Raw genomic sequence first — 17,280 nt, 5'->3', positions numbered from 1 at the left:
CGAGGGGTACTTTTTTGTTCCTCTTATTAAAAGGAACTCTTCATGGTTTTAACCTCTGGGAATAATAAAATCATATGAGACAACCCCATTTTAAATGTGTCCTATTAAAAATACATCAAAGGCCGGGCACGGTGACTCATGCCTGTAATCCTAGCACTCTGGGAAGCTGAGGCAGGACAACTGCTCAAGGTCAGGAGTTCAAAACCAGCCTGAACAAGAGCAAGACCTCATCTCTACTAAAAATAGAAAGAAATTAATTGGCCAGCTAAAAACATATAGAAAAAATTAGCCGGGCATGGTGGCGCATGCCTGTAGTCCCAGCTACTCGGGAGGCTGAGGCAGGAGGATCACTTGAGCCCAGGAGTTTCAGGTTGCTGTGAGCTAGGCTGACGCCATAGCAGTCTAGCCTGGGCAACAGAGTGAGACTCTGTTTCCAAAAAAAAAATACATCAAAGAGTTTCCCCCTGCCAAATACATTGAGTTTTTATAACAGTAAGACTTTTAATTTACTTTCCAAGAATGTGTCTTCATATTCTCTTTTGATATGACAAATGCTGTCCTCCAGAACTGCATCCTCCTCGCCCCAGATCTGTGATTTCATCACTCAATCAGAATGAGAACATCCACAGGGAGGGCTCAGGCCTCCGTGTGACTAAGAAGCTCCACATGTGATTTAGACACTCTTCCAGGAGCAAGGTGCTAACTCAGTTCCAGCGAATTGTCCCCACGGTTTACCTACATGGGTACAAAGTGACAATCAGGTGCCCTGGATATACAAGGAAAGCCCGGCTTTTGATTAATTTTTCAGATCAAAATTTTGCTTATAAGATATGTTTTTCCAGCCAACTGGGATTTGTCAATTATTTGCATAAGGCAAATGTAAGAGACAGTCTCTGCAGAAAAAATAAATGCCGTATGTATGTGTTTGCTTTGCCGTTTGCTAGGCACTGTGCTGGCCGAGGTGGGGACACGCCCTGCCTCAGAGGACCTCAGAGACTAGTGAGGCAGCCAGAGATGTAAAGAGACAATGTACATAACGAGGATAGCGCTAGAGATGTGTGCAAGGTACTGCCGGGTTCTTCCAGTGGTACTTAATCCTCAATGTACCTTCTAGAACCCTCTTACTCTTGAACCTCTAAAGTTTGGTTTTGCTTCCCTATAAATGAAATTTCCTGGGTATACATCAACTTTGCTCTTGCAACTTGTCATTGAACTATGACACAGTTGATCGCTTTTATTATAGTCAGTGTTTCCCAGAATGTGGCTATATACGACACAGAGGTACTCAAGGTGACTTTGAGCAATACATAGGTATAAATTTGTTATCTTAATAGTTAGGTATTTGTTTTAATGTGTAATAGGAAGATACTAATTTTCCGCTTATGGTGATAAAATATCTGTCTTAAATAAATGTAAAGTTAAATTTAAGTGGAGTGATGTCAAGAAAATAAGAGCCCAAGGATGCTCGACTGTGGCAAGGTTGTGCAGGCTATGTGCAGATGAGGATGCTGAGGGCAGGGAAGCCACCTGCCCTTCTTCCAGCAATCGTGGGAGGCTGTGTGCCCTGTGCTCAGGGGGCAGCCTGGGCTGGCTTTTCAGGTCACTTTGCATTTAATTTTTTGTATCTATTCTCTTGTCCCTATAATGCTTATTCCCCACCCACTGAAGGTGAGAGCCCCCTTTGAGAGTGTCCCCCGCTTCGAGAATGTTGCTACCTGAAGCCTATTGTGTGTGAAGGTGTGGGGGCAGAAAACGGTTGGCAAGAGATCATTTGATATTTAGAAAATGTTTTGAAAGATGGTGTCGCATTTGCAATTCCTTGGAAGGTTTGCATTGGCAAGGAGGGACTTCCAGGGCTCTGTATTACCTCTCAGGTAACATGACCATCTCCTTGGCTTGGGAGGTTTTGTAACCACAACGGAAATGGTGGTGACTATTGATGCCTTAGCACCCAAACAATCCTGCCCCGCCAAAGCTATTGTTATATAAGCAACATTTTCCTTCTCACTCCATTTTATTGCAAATACTTCTGTAAAAACAGCTACGCAGAACTACTACATAATATTTCCATAAAACATTGAGTATAGCATGGAACAAGTTGTCAATAAATACATATTCAATAACCATTCTCATTAACCCTTAAATGTTGGCAAATTTTGAAGAGTTAACTTGATCTTCCTAAGCAAACTAAGACTTGAATAGAGCACATCTTTCTAACTCACTTTAAATATTCTTTTCTGGGATTTTCTAGCCCTTTCCACACAGTGGGATCTATAACTGGTTTTGCTCCTAAACATGTAGGTTTCTGGCCACATTGCATCTACTTTTTCTGGTGAGAACCACTAGCTGTCAGGTTGCAACTTATCAGAGAGAAATCTGTCCCTCAAGAGCCAGAATGGTAGAAATGGCGTTGTGTAATATTATACAAATATTGGTTTTCTTTCTCCTGATGGTTGTTCCAGCTCTTCTACTTCGAACCCTGCTTCTTTAGCCTCATGGAAGAATAGGAAGAGGAAAATCACACGGCCATCAGCACAGCTAACTTGAATGGTGCCTTAGTCACTTGCATGTGTGACTAGCTCAGAGTGGGAGTGGGTCAAACTGCAGTAAGATTGCCCTACTTATCCCCACTAAAATAGTTCCACTGCGCTCTAACTGAGCTTCCATTTAATAGCGAGCACCCAGCCGTGACAGGTCCCTCAGCCAACCAACACGTGCAACATAGGCCTTCCTCCGAGAGAGCTTAGTTCTTTCAGAAAAACTTGATTACTTCGCACATTAAGCCAAATCTATTTTAAATAGAACATAATAAGGGTTTCAAATACAGATTTTCCACAAGCGGTTAGACAAAGCAGAACATGAATGGTCTGGCAAGATGCTCAGAGAATATAATTGCAAGGGAAAGAAGATAATTTAAGAAAAAGACAAGTTATTAAGGCTGCCCAAAACACATGTATTGACTTTTTTTTCCCCAAGTGGCAACAGCATATTAGTAGGGTAAACCATTCGAATTATTTAAGCTTAGTGACAGATTAAAAACACTCCAAAATGATGCAATTGGCAAAGCCAGAGCAAAAAGTATGCTTCCTTTTTTGTTAAAAATAACAACAACAAAATAAAATAAATGGGCTTTATCAAGCCATATAAAGACATGGACATGGAGGAATCTTAAAAGCATATTGTTAAGTGAAAGAAGCCAATCAGAAAAGGCTACATACTCTATGATTCCAACTACACAACATTCTGGAAAAAAGCAAAACTACGGAGATGGTAAAAAGATCAGTGGTTAGGAAGGAGGGAGGGATGAACAGGGTGAGCACAGAGGGTTTGTAGGGCAGGGAACCTACTCTGTGTGGCACTGGAGTGGTGGACACGTCATTAGACACTTGTCCAAACCCACAGGATATGCAACACCACGAGTGCCCCCCAGTGCAAAGGCTGCGCTCTGGGTGATGACGTGCCGTGCAGGTTCGTGGATCGTAACCCACGAGACACTCTGGTGGGGATATTGACGGTGGGGAGCTGTGCCTGTGTCGTTACGGGATTTGTGGGGTACACGGGATTCGTACTTTCCATTTAATTTTCCTGTAAGCCCCAAACCACTCTAAAACAATAAAGACTATTAAAAATCAAAGTAGAGCTTTTGACTTAAGGATTACAGGGATCCAAACTGGAGCAGACATTTATTGAACACCCTGCTCTGGTGGCCAGCCTTCAAGATGCTGCCATGGTCCCTGTCCCCGGGGGATGGTTTGTGAGACTAATGGGATGTGGCAGGAGGGATGGCGTGTCACTTCTGAGAGGAGACAAAAGGCAGGGTAGCTTCCTTCTTGCTCGCTCTCTTTCTCTCCCTTGGAACGTTCATTCGAGGAGAAGCCAGCTGCCATGTCACGAGGGAGAGGCTGTTGTGGTGAGGTCCTGGGGCTTTGTTTCAGCCAACAGCCACGTGCAGACAGCCAGCAGCCTGGAGCAGACCCTCCCGCCCACTCAAGCCTTCAGATGACAGCAGCCTGGTCGAAATCTTGCCTGCGACCTCGTGAGGGGCCCTGAGCCAGAACTATCCAGCTAAGCGGCTCCCAGATTCCTCCCAGATTATATTTTACATGTAAAATAACATATTTGGTGCGAAATTTGAAAAAAAATTAATAACATCTTAGCTTTCCTTGCACATCCATGACTTCCTCAGAAACTGTGTGAAGAATAAATTTCTGTTTGTTTTCTGCTCAAATTAAACTTAAATTTAAGTTTACATTTATTTAAGACAGAGACTTTATCCCCATAAGTGGAAAATTAGCATCTTCCTATTACACATTAAAATAAATACCTAACTATTAAAATAACAAATTTATACCTATGTATTGCTCAAAGTCGCCTTGAGCTTTGGGTTAATTTGTTACGCGGCAATAGGTAACTGATACACTTACGCTAGACACTGGGGGATGGGAAGTGAACGAGCTGCGTGAAGAGAGACTTTGTCAGTGTCATCCACTTCCAACTTCCCAGTTTCCAGGCCAGTGCCCAGCCCACGGTGGATACTCAGAAATTATTTGCTGAATGAGAGATTAAGGTACAGCCAGTGCCCTTCGGATTCTCCCCTTAGAGAGGAAGGCAACATGCAAAAGGGTGACTATGACTCAGGGGAGAATGCAGCAGGAGTGCAAGAGGGATGCGGCGTAAGCGACATGCTGCAGGCAGAGGGGGTGCTTCATCCTGCGTCAGCAGTGGCCACAGAGTCTGCATGGAGGCAGGGCTCGGAGACAGGCCTTTTGAGAGGGCCAAATTCTGTTCTCTTTTTCTTCAGTGTCATCAGCCAATTTACAGCAATTATACAGTTGAAAACTGTGACATTGGGCTTGGCGCGGTGGCTCACGCCTGTGATCCTAGCACTCTGGGAGGCCGAGGCGGGCAGATCGTTTGAGCTCAGGAGTTTGAGACCAGCTTGAGCAAGAGCAAGACCCCGTCTCTACTAAAAATAGAAAGAAATTAATTGGCCAACTAAAAATGTATAGAAAAAAATTAGCCGGGCATGGTGGCGCATGCCTGTAACCCCAGCTACTCGGGAGGCTGAGGCAGGAGGATCGCTTGAGCCCAGAAGTTTGAGGTTGCTGTGAGCTAGGCTGACGCCACGGCACTCACTCTAGCCTGGGCAACAGAGCGAGACTCTGTCTCAAAAAAAAAAAAAAAAAAAGAAAAGAAAAAACTGTGACATTGAAAACTTTCTTCCTCCATGTGAGGACAGTTCTGAAGAAAGTACCAGAGGAAGCTGTTAGTTGTTAAACATAGTTGTTTGTAGACACAGGCACACAACACCCCAGATTGATGGGAAAAATGGTCAACGACGACTATGACAACAGCGACAATGATGACTGCAATGACAACCCTCCCAAGCTCCAGCAAAATCACAGGAAAGGCTTTTCCATCTTGCAGTGGCCTCCAGAATTGGGTGTGGCATCTCCAGATCGGGAAGCCAAGGGAAGGAGACTCAAGAGGTCTGGAGAGGGCTTGAAAATGCTCGATTCTTATGTCACCTGCTGGCATCAGGGTGGGAGAGCTTCCCTTCCCTTCCACTTTCAGCTGGCAGAGCAGGTGGAGGTTAGTCAGTTTCCTGGCCTCTGCATGGGCCATCAGAGAAGGCTGCCTTGAAGGACAAATTCAGCTGCAAGATCACTGGGGTCCTGAGGCAGGGTCTGCTGCTGACTAACACTTGACGTTCTTGGTCTGTAAACCGAAGGGGTTGGACTCCATGGTCTGTAAGGTCCACTACGGTGATGACGGTTCACTGTCCCATTCTGGGCAGAAGCTGGGGAGTCTTGTGTAGTTTCACAGGATGCAGTGACCATGTTTACCAGTAAATCTAAACCCAAGGTTGCAAGCTGGTGCTCAGAACCAGCTTGCAAATGTGTTTTGTTTACACTCCCCAGTGGTTTTTTTTTTTTTTTTGAGTTAGTTGCCAACACTTAAAAACAAGGAGATGTCTTGAAAATTCTGGACCTGGCAGCACCGGGTCTTCACTCCGGCACGGCAGCCTCTCCCGGAGGGCATGCACTGTCACTTCCCCTCTGTCCCACCAGGGCCTCATTTGCTGTTCCCATCCCTTCCTGGCTCCTGTGGCTGTTTGAGCTTGCAACTCCTGTTTTAAATTCTCTCCATGCCCCAGAGGTCCCATGGGACGATGACGCTTCTTAAAGGACACATATCCAAGCCTACTTGATGTTCTTTGCTGCCTGAACTGGCTCAAGAGGGTGGTTTGTGTGAGCACACGAGTTGTGGATGTGTCCTCTGGTCAGTCCTGATCACAGAGGTGGGAGGAGAGCTAGAGGCTGAACATCTTGTGATGGTTCTGGAAAGCTCTCCATCAAGATGGCCACGTTACAGACGTGCAGAAGGGGCACGAGAGGTTCCACATGAACATCTGTGTGCATCAGGAAGAGATGAGACAAACAAACAAAAAAAAAACTTACTGGGTTTTCAAGTGTCCTTTTTATTTTCACTCTTACCCTTATTGTCCAGGTCCATGCCACAAACGGCGGGCGGGCGGCTGCTGTACCCAGTTGGGCTCCCTGTCAGCCCTGAAGCATGCTGTCCTGGGGCTCTACCTGCTGGTCTTCCTGATTCTCGTGGGCATCTTTATCTTAGCAGGTAAGAACAGACCTCTTCTGTCCCGGCCTTTTGGGATGAGGAAGGGAGACTTGAAGGCTCCACTCTTCATTCCCACTGTCCTGGGCCCGAACACTTCTGTTGTCACCATGGAAACCACAGAGGAAGAAGCTGGCTGGTCTTTCCGACAAGGCAGCATTGCCTGTTTTGTGTGGGACTTGCTGGCAGGGGCTATGTGAGCTTGTGAAGTCTCTGGGTCTAGAAGTAGGGACCTAGCTGCTCAGAGTGGCTTCTGACTTTGCTTGCAAAATCTTCCTGGCAGATTATGCATTCTACTGGGCCTCCCTAGACCTCTGGGGCATGGTTTGCATGGAGCAGGCTGGGCATTGTCTTAGCTCCTTGTCCTGGGGTGACATTAAAACAGTTGTGAGGCACTTGGGGTCATGGTGAACCTGCTCCCCCTTGTATTTACTGCAGGTAGGATGGTTTTGCCCCATTTCAGCCAGGCTCTCCTCCCCAATCTCTGTCGGCAAGACAGGCAGGTGATGGGCTGAGGCTTGGAGCACATTCTCCAGCCAGGAATAAGGAGAGCTCTCAGGCTTCAGAAGAGACCAAATGGTGGGGTTGGGGGGAATCCTGGCCCCATGCTGTGAGCTCACCACCAGGTAGTCCCTGTGAAGATGGAGATGGTGAAGCAGATAGCTGTGCGGGTCTCCTCCTGCCTCCCACCCAGGGGACGGGCTGCTCAATTCCCACTTTTCTCATAGGTGGGGCTCAACACAGTAAGGCCAAGGTATCTGTTTATTTCAACCAACGTGTCTCACATAAGGACCTACCTTGCACCAGGCTCCGCTAGGACTGGTGACATGACTAAATAAGACCCGGGGGCTTCTCTCCAGGAGGCCCCGGCCTAGGGACTGAGGCAGGGTCATGCAGATCGAGCCCTGTCTGGAGGTGGAACGTGACGGGCACTGGGGTAGGGTGTAGACAATAGGAGGCACACACAGGGCCAGTGTGGCCACTGAGAGGAGGAGGGTGGGGTTGGTAGGAGCGAGTCTGCTGGCCAGGCAGAGCTGAGGGTGGGGTTCTTCAGTGACCCTCAGGGCAGGAATATGGAGGTTCAGCCCTTACAGATGACCTTTTGCTGGAAATTCTGAGGCAAGTGCCCAGGACCTCCCGGGTCTTGACTCGCTTTCCATCAAGCAGACCTAGTCACTTGGGTGTTGTAATGAGATGTTCGATGCTGCCAGTGCCTTCAGGTTTCCACACTCAGGGCAAAGGCCATATATCTGGGTGGTGTCTGTCCCCCAGCCAGTGACCTCGAGGGGACAGCCAACAGTAACAATGAGAGACCCTCACGATTCATCCCAGGGACTAAAGAATAGTGTCCAGCAAGATCTATCATGGGCCAAGCCGGCCAGAGGATGATTTGAGCATGTTCTTGGGCTGCTCAGGGAGAGCCTGGGATCTGGGTTTTGTGGGTTTGGCCGCCGGGACCATAACAAATTTCTGGAATGTTTGGAAAGCGTTTCATCCCAGCAGGAAAACCAGAACAGGAACTTTGAGGTGACAGATGCTGAAAAGCTCTGCAGAACAAGAACTTTGAGGTGACAGATGGAGGAGAGGGACCAGGCTGGTGGGGGCCTGGGGCAGGTCCCTGGAGGCCTGGAGCGCCTGGAAGGGCGTCGACTCTGGGGGAAGAGAAGGCTTGCACAGAGCCACCATTCTCTTCTGGCGTCTGGAGGGCTGCCACGGGGAAAGGGTGGACATGCTCTGTGTGACCGCAGAGGGCAGAACTAGCACGAATGGGTGTCTCCTTAGAATGTTCTAAGGAGACAGATTTCCATTCAAAATAGACCAGCATTTTCTCACAAGTCGTGCTGTTCAGAGTGACGCAGAAAGGCTCCCGCCAGCTTGGAAATCAGATGGGGTTTATGATGACATCTGGAAGCTTCAGAGAGGAGGGTGGGACATGGTTTCCCAATCTAATAAAAATGTTGCCACACTTCCTTTGTCATTCCAGGTGGAAATGTGGGGAGGTTTTGATCACTATAATCAACCTTTGAACCCGAAGTTTCTGGGTGTCATGTTGCCTGTGTAAAACAAAAAGTTTGAGTGGATTGAACTTTATCTCTTGGCTCTGGGCGTGTGGCCTCTGTCACCGCCCCAGGTGCTTGTCTGGAAGATCGTGTTGGCCTCCGGGAGAGGTGTGGCTAGGGTGGCCAATGGAGAGTGTAGTCACCAGCTGCCACACAGGGAGGGGACTTGGCCACGGTGTAGATGAGTCGGCGGCTCTTTAAGGAGGCTGTCTGAGCTAAGAGAGGAAGTTTCCTCAGGTGACCTGCTTGAGCACCTGCAGCAATGCTCCCTTTCAGCAAGTACCAAGGTGATGGGGAGAGCCAGGGTCCAGTGTGAACCACAGCTCGCCTGGTTCTTCTGCTGGGTCTTGGGACACCCCTCCTGGGTAGCATCCACTGCCCATGCCCTGGAGAGGGCGCCTTGCACAGGAGACCTGTTTAAACCACTCTTCACCTTCAGAACCTCCTTATCAACACAGATCTCTTGCCTCCTACAACTGGATGACATAATTACCCGCTGCAGCCACGTGTCATGTCTGAATACCAGATTAGCAACATCTCATTGTAGTAGAAATGCTTACTTTTACTGCTTTCCAATATTATAAAATTCCAATCTAATCACATCACAATATTACTCTTAGGCGCTCCATGTGGGACTTCTCTCAATTCATCTCTTTGTCCAAATACTCAAAGTAAAAGGCAAATACCATACCTTGTGTTTATGCATCACCCAGCTTCCCCTGTCAGAAGGGTAATCCTGGCACTGCACAAATTATTCCCTCAGCAGGACTTTCTGCCTCCTGTCCAGCCCTCCACTCCTGACCAGGGTCCTCCTGGGAACTTTCCTCCGATGTTCCCATGCCACCCCTGGGTTCCAGCCCTTCACGCACAGCCTTCCATCAGCCCCCAGGAGGCTGCTACAGTCGAATCCTTACACCAGGCGTCCTCAAACTACGGCCCGCTGGCCACATGCAGGTGTTTTGGCCCGTTTGTTTTTTTACTTCAAAATAAGATATGTACGGTGTGCATAGGAATTTGTTCATAGTTTTTTTTTAAACTATAGTCCGGCCCTCCAATGGTCTGAGGGACAGTGAACTGGCCCCCTGTTTAAAAAGTTTGAGGACCCCTGCCTTACACTCTCAAATTCCTCTAAGCTTTTCTATCTCTTCAACACATTTTGTTTATTATCTAGTTTCTTATTATGTTTTTCTGTTCCCGATTAGTTTCTGGACTATACAGATCACTGGGTTTAAGTTCATGAACTGGAGGATTGAGACTGGATGCTTATGATGTGCTCAGGAGGTCCGCAGCCTAGCACTGTAGGCATGAGGTTCTCTGTGAGGGAGTTAAAGCGCCAGAGAGAGTTCAATCTGACCCATGACGATTCTGGGACATCATCGCGGTAACAAAAAGTGGTCATCAGGAACCATCTCTTCTTCCCCTTTCCCATGACAACTTTATGGACAAATTTGAGTTCCCACTGTGGAAGTGGAACAGCAGAAAGGGGATGAGCAAACATCTGGGGTTCCAATGTGGGGGAGGCTCTAGCCTCGCAGCAGTTTAGACCAAGGCTACTGGACCAGGGAGAGGTCCTGATAACATACGGGCTCCTCTCACAACTTAATTCTTTCATTGCCATCATCATCATCCTCAACAAGCACTTAACTTGTACATGAGTGTTTGGTGGATGCAGGGCAGAAGGACAAACTCTGGGAGTAAACAGTCATGAGATGTGGTCCCCGCACTGGGAGGGTTTAAAATCATAAACACACACATTGGGGCAATATGATGTAGCTTCTGCTATGTGACAAATTACGCAAAGGAAAGCCCAGTTCCTGAGGGCTGGCCTGGTCGGGAAAGATCCTAGCCTTGGGGAGAGTCATCAAGATGGGTTTGAACTGAGCACCCGTTTTGTTTTGTTTTGTTTTTTGCACACCTTGTTTTAAGCCGGTCTATCTCTGGGCTCTGCAGTCAGAAAGCAGAGTGCTCAGTGCCCACATGCACCCAAACCTGGGAAATAGGAGCATGATGCCATCGGCCATTTTTAGGATACTGTCAGAAGCAACACCATGAAATTTCATCCTTGTGCTTACTGTAAGGACGCAGTTCCATTGCACAAGGTGTCACAGCACCCGTGCAGAAATTGTTTTGTCTCAGTCGCAAAGGAGGTGTTCCTTCCTTGAGGAATTAGTTTGTTTTCACCTTAAAGAGACATCTTACAGAGACACCTTACAGAGTCATCAAAATCACTTTCAAGGAGGTAATTAACACAAACTGAGAGTCAGCTGTCATCCTGTTGTGAATTCAACAGGTAATTAAAATAACCCAGGGACAGATCTGTGGGCCCTCCCAATAGCAAGTGCATACCAGGGGTCCTCAAACTTTTTAAACAGGGGGCCAGTTCACTGTCCCTCAGACTGTTGGAGGGCTGGACTATAGTTTTAAAAGAACTATTAACAAATTCCTATGCACACTGCACATATCTTATTTTGAAGTAAAAAAACAAACGGGCAAAAACACCCGCATATGGCCCGTGGGCCATAGTTTGAGAATGCGTGGTAGACTTTACGCAAAGCATTTTCCCGATAGCAGCGTTCCTGGGCCCATCCAGTGTCTGCGCTTGTTCACACGGATCTTGTTCTTGCCTTTTATCTTGGCGTATTTTACGTATCCTTGTAAACTTCCTTAATCCTTTTTGGAACAAAGAAGGATATTATGCACAGTTTTGTCTTTTAGAAAAAGTTCTCAGCCTGGGTGTGGTGGCTCACGCCTGTAATCCTAGCACTGTGGAAGCCCGAGGCAGGAGAATCACTCGAGCTCGAGCTCAGGTGTTTGAGACCAGCCTGAGCAAGAGCGAGACCCCGTCTCTACTAAAAATACAAAAATAGCCGGGCATGGTGGCGCATGCCTGTAGTCCCAGCTACTCAGGAGGCTAAGACAGGAGGATTGCTTGGGCCCAGGAGTTAGAAGTTGCTGTGAGCTAGGCTGATGCCACTGCATTCTACCTAGGGCAACAGAGTGAGACGCTGTCTTTAAAAAAAAAAAAGAGAAAAGAAAAGAAAAAGCTCTTGGGAGGCGAAAACAGGAGGATACCTTGAGCCCAGGAGTTCGAGGCTGCAGTGAGCTATGACTATGGCACTGCACTTCAGCCTGGGCGACAGAGCAAGACCCTGTCTTTAAAAAAAAAAAGTAAGTGCCTATTCTATTTGATTCTTCAAGTGCATGATATTTTTAATTTATGAATGAGGGAATGAATGAATGAGAGATGAGGAAGCCTGGAAAATACTTGTGGAAAAGAGATGATTATTTCTGTTTCAACCAAATGTCTAAATGACATGAATAGGAATCACCACCCAGGGACTTCTGGCGAGTGGAAGCAGCAGGTGTGTAATTACGATAACGTACACGCCTCGTGGTATATACCGTATTGACGACACAGCATTTAGAAAGACTATTAAGACAGAGAGGGTCATGTAATACTTCACGCTGGTGACCAGTAAGGATCTGGAGCCAACCTGTTGGGGCTTGAAGCCCGGCTTCCCCGTCTCCAGCTGTGTGACACTGGCCAAGTTACTCGACCTTTCTGTACCTGAGTTTCCTCATCGGAAAATGTGGGGAGTCAGTGTACGTACCTGCCACGTTGGGTTGTTCTAAGGGTTAACTAAGGTAATATAGCTAAAGCACTTAGAAAGTGGCTGGCACTCCGCTTTGAAGCAGGGTGGAAGTGGTAGCTGTTGTTATTGTTATTATTACTAGTAGCAGCATTATCACTACTATTAGTATCATTCCTTTTGCTTTTTCTTGGTTTTCTCTGCAGTCAATTAACCTTGATAATATAAACTGGGACTTAGTCCCAGTCATCTGTTAACACTCCGTAATCTTGGGAACACTGCTTTGCATCTGCACATTAGTGCACTCATTCGCAAAATGAGCAGCTTAGACAAGATCGGTGGTCTCAAACTCTTTTGCCCGTAGCCTACACACACTTTACATCACAGCCAATACACACATGGAAATGTAACTGTGATGATGGAAACTTAAGTTTGTGATGAATGCTGATGGTCTCCTAATGGATGGGATCAAAACCCATCCATTTATTTCATAATCCTTGAATAGAATATAAGCTGTGGTCTGAAAAACAATGGGCCAAAGGATAGTTCTGTGATTCTCTGCGTCTTTCAAGTGTTCTAAGAGACTAGCTCTATTCCCTTTAGGACATGGGCTTTGAGGTCAAACTTCTGGGTTCAGGGCTGTGCCACTAAATGGCTCTATCATCTTGGGGAAATAATTTAACCTCTAAGAGCCTTGGTTTCCTCATGTATAAAATGGGATGACAATGGTACCTACCTCATAGTATTGTTGTGAGGATTAAATTAAATAATACATGAAAACTCTTGGTGCCTGGCACATAAAAAGTATTCAATAAATAGTAAATATTATTATTCACACAGTTTGCTTTCAGAATAGCAAAGAATTAGAGACCTAATTTGTCTCGAATTAGACCTCACAGACCTTGTTTAGCCTGATCACCCAGTAACTTTGTAAACAGAGAGAACCTCGCTTAGCGTGGGCCAACACCCCACATGTTTCCAATAAACACACCCGGGAAGCCTAGAGACGTTGTCTGAGGGTCCCGGATGTACAGTGGCAGTGCGGGGCTCAGTGAGCCCAGCAGCAGGACAGCGTCCCCGGCACCACAGCCCTGCAGGGCAGACAGCGATGGAGCCGGCTCTACGGGCCAGCCCCACCCGTGGCACCGAGGAGCTGAGCCCCAGCAGGGACCACAGAGGGTGGCGCCTGGCACCACCCCCCTCACAGCTTCCCGGACAGGCACCGTGTGGTGCTTTCCCTGAAGGACACCTGCTAGTGACAGAAACACCTTCCTTCTCCTCCTCGACCATCCCACAAAGTGTTCCTAGTTCCTCTTGCAAGAACAGCTCACGACAAGGCCTTCTCCTCATCCTCAAGGCTGCTCGACGGCAAGCCTGGTTCTGCCAGCAGCGGCAGCTCGTTAGACCTGGTGGGGACATCCCTCTCCTTGCTGCCATGTTGCACTGAAATGATCGGTTCCTGTGCCTGCTCCCTTTCTGGTCCAAGAGAGCTCTCATGGCAAGGCACCACCCTTGTTCCCCTTGTACCTCCAGTGGCTTCCATGATGCCCTGCATGTAGCAGGTGCTCAGTTAATGGGTGAACTAAACCGAACGCCTGAACACAGTGGCCATCCTCCCAACAGGCTGCAGGCGTGAGCAGTAAACGGAATCAGACACTACTCCTGGCGTGGCCCGGCAGGGCTGAGTGTGCGGCCGTGGCCACCTTTGATGTGGTCCATGGTGGTTGACGTAGCCTAGATTTGCACGAGCCTTGGTAGTGATGACTCATAGAAATACGCAACCCTATATCCAAACAAAGGAATACTATGCAGGGGAATGATCAGGTGAATTCCCCTCCCTGCCCACCCATAGATCTCTTTCAAGGGAGGCATGGCCTTGTGGGGACCCCCCCATTTGATGTCGGTACAGCACACTCTGTTGGTTTTGTTGTTGCTTCGGCTTCAGTGCAGACCTCGTCAGTAATCCTGGTTCAATGTCCTCACCCTAGTCTCTGCCAAGTATTGCAGCCTGTTGGATCCATCTGACTCTGGATTCCGACACATGTCATTTATCTTTCCCTTTCAGCCACGTCTGAGCCAGTGTCCCAGCCCGGTCCTCATTCCATAGCCTGCTGCCACGTATGCAGTTCCCCAGAGGACGTGACCAAGGGCACACCAGCCCAGGCATGCAATTTGCGGCCCATGTCCTGGGACAGGACGTGAAGTCACCTTGAAGTCCCCCCGACCCCAGCCTCTTCCTTAGACTCAGACCACTCTCACCTGGGACACTCACACTCTTCCCCAGCACCCGCCATGGCTCTGTCGGCTTCCCCAGCTGTCACCTGCCCCAGCAGGAGGTACCCCGGTCCCATCTCAGGCCTGGGGGAGGGGAAGGAGAAAGGGGCAAGAGAGCTCTGACACGCTGCTTCCCCAGGAGAGAGCTGACTGCCCAGGGTGATGCCTCTGGCCACCCCTGAGGGGAGGAAAGCAGGGGACAGAGACAACATGCTGCCTGCAAACTTGGCAAGTGCCGTTCACTCCCTGGGGCTTCGCTCAAATGCTTCCTTACGGGAACCCGGCAGGACAGGGCAGAGGACCCATCTCAGCTACGTCCTGCAGCAATCTTTCTAGACAAAGGGCCACACCTGGCCACGACCTGTTTTTGTGGCGTTTCATCGGCACCCAGCCATGCTCATCCACTCGTGCGTTGTCTGTGGCGGCCTTGATGCCGCAGTGGCAGAGCTGAGTGGCCACGTGGAGACCGCGTGGCCCGCAGAGCCTGAGAAATGTATTGACACTGCCTGGCCCTTGACAGAAAGCGCTCGCCAACCCCGCTCTAGGCTTCACCGGTCACTAATTAGCCCCTTCATCCTTCACCTCTGGATCCTGCGTTATGGTTTTCAGAGATTTCCACATACGTTCGGTCATCTAATCCTTATAACAATCTAAGGAATCTGGAAAGTGTTCAATTTGTGGGTGAGGAGCCTGAGCTCAGCAGGGTGGCCTGTCCCTGGGGGCGGCCCACACTCTGCGCCTGAGCTACCGACGCTGTTCTGGGGCTTCCCCTTCCCAGCCTCCTGGTCTGCAGTGGACTGTATTGCCCGGTGGTGAAGTGCAGGGCTCCAGGGTACAAATAGTGGCTTTGCCACTTACTGTGTGGCCCTGGGCAAGTTACTCAACCTACCTGATCCTTAGTGCCCTCATCTGTACAGCGGAGGAGATTGCACTACCCACTTGGGAGTGTCGTGGTGAGGATGAAATGGATTCACTTCTAGTGTAAACTGCCTAAAACAGTGCTTGGCAGGTGGGAAGTGTCACTGGCGCCTGTTACGTGATTATAACCCATGTAACTGCCGCCTACCTGTGCTAATCCATCCTCACTCCACCGACTCCATTGGAATATCGGGAGAGAGAATTGTCTAGTGCTTTGACTTCTATCCTGGGAGCCAAGATTGGCGGGAACTTGAGAGGCATGTGGAGTGCTCAGACTTTGCAAGGAAAGGAGCTTCCTGCTTAAGCAAAAAGAACCTGGGAGCTCTGCACCTGCCCCTCTGTGGCTCCGCCTTTGTTCCTTCCAAACCCACCTTTCCTGCTGCTTTCCCGTGCTGTCTTCTGCTGCGGGTGCCCAGAGCCATCAAGTAGATGTTACCCTTCGCTTTTGAGTTTGGGTGGGGACTGAAGCCGAGCGACCGACAAGGTCGCTCTGCCTTTTGCAGAGACAGAGGTATGAGCTCTTGCAATTTCCGTGACAATCCTGTAGGCGTCGTGCCTTGGCTGACCTGGCCCAAGGGCATGGAGCCAGCTCCTGTCAAATCCAACACAACAAACACTCACTGAGCGCCAACAGTGTGCCCGGCACTGTGGGAGCCGCAGGGAGACATGGAGAGGAACAGAGCGAGGCCCCTGCCGTGCGGATCACACCGACGGGTAGAGCCGCTGTGCGTAAAACACGCCACAAACCACAGCGCAGGACGGGCGGTGGGGAACCACGCAGACCGGGGTTCAGAGACCGGCTTGACCACTTATGAGCTGTGATCTGGGGAAACTATTAAAGCTTCTCTGAGCCTCATTTTTAAAAAGCATTTCCAAACCAGACATTTAAAAGAATGAAAAAGAGAATTTTAAAAAAATTAGAAAAAATAAAAAATGAGAATCAAAATCATTAAAATCAACCATTAATTGAATAAGTATCAACTGTCAGTATTATAAAGATTCAGTTAGACAACAGGTAAAGTATCTTTGCACAACGTGTGGCTTATACCAGATGCTCAATAAATTTTTCCCTGTAAATCTCAGAATAGAGGTTCTAAAATGTTCTGGGAAGTCCCACTTCAGCTCAGTGAAGCAATCCTCAGTGTCCTTTGCTGCCTGCCACACCTCCCTCACCCGGAAATCTTGGCACACGTAGGAGCTCAGGCCTGGGCCCTCTTCCCTTCCTGAACTGAGTTCTCTTCCTAGCGACTTTCATCAAGTTCCACTGATTCCATCTTGGCCTTCAACTTTGCCCTTTGCCCTGATTCCAGACTAATATGTGTGACTACCCCCTGTGCCATCCCCACCTGGGTTATTTAATAATCGTCTTAAACTCAGCATATAAACAGAACTCTTGATTTTCCCTCCCAAACCTGTTTCTCCTCCATCCTCTTCAACGCTGTAAATGGCACCGTGATCTGTCTGGTTGTGTGAACCAAAGACCATAGGGTGGCCCTGCGTCTGTTTCACCTGTCTGCCATGCTCATGCCACCAGCTCCTGGCATCTCTCCCCCGACCCCTCCAGTCATTTCCATGTAGAGTGACCAGCATTAGCAAATAAAAACATGGCAGCCAGTTTTCAATTTGAATTTCAGATAAACAATGGGTAGTTTTCTAGTATAGGTTGGTACCAGATATTTGGGGGGGTGGGGAGGGCAGGAGGAAAGACAGGGAGGCGGAGGGCTTGTCAGGTTACCAGCCAGTCTCAAGTCTGCGGGGTGGTGGTTGTGGCATTGGTGGGCGGTGGCTCTCTCTGGTTCCAG

The 17,280-nt window shown here is 48.5% G+C and overlaps 1 protein-coding gene across 2 annotated transcripts in view; it reads left to right on the top strand.

The window, feature by feature from the left end:
* Nucleotides 1-17,280, top strand: part of SCARA5 (scavenger receptor class A member 5) — a 95,874-nt gene that overhangs the window by 18,429 nt on the left and 60,165 nt on the right. For both annotated transcript variants that reach the window (XM_012775395.3, XM_075997133.1), the window contains exon 3: nucleotides 6,511-6,639. In XM_012775395.3, the coding sequence (XP_012630849.1) occupies nucleotides 6,511-6,639 (129 nt within the window). The remainder of the gene's footprint in view (nucleotides 1-6,510; nucleotides 6,640-17,280) is intronic.

Source organism: Microcebus murinus, chromosome 24, assembly GCF_040939455.1.
Source record: "Microcebus murinus isolate Inina chromosome 24, M.murinus_Inina_mat1.0, whole genome shotgun sequence".
Lineage (NCBI taxonomy): Eukaryota > Metazoa > Chordata > Mammalia > Primates > Cheirogaleidae > Microcebus > Microcebus murinus.
Note: the sequence above shows the minus strand (reverse complement) of the source record. Positions and strands in the feature narration are given on the sequence as shown.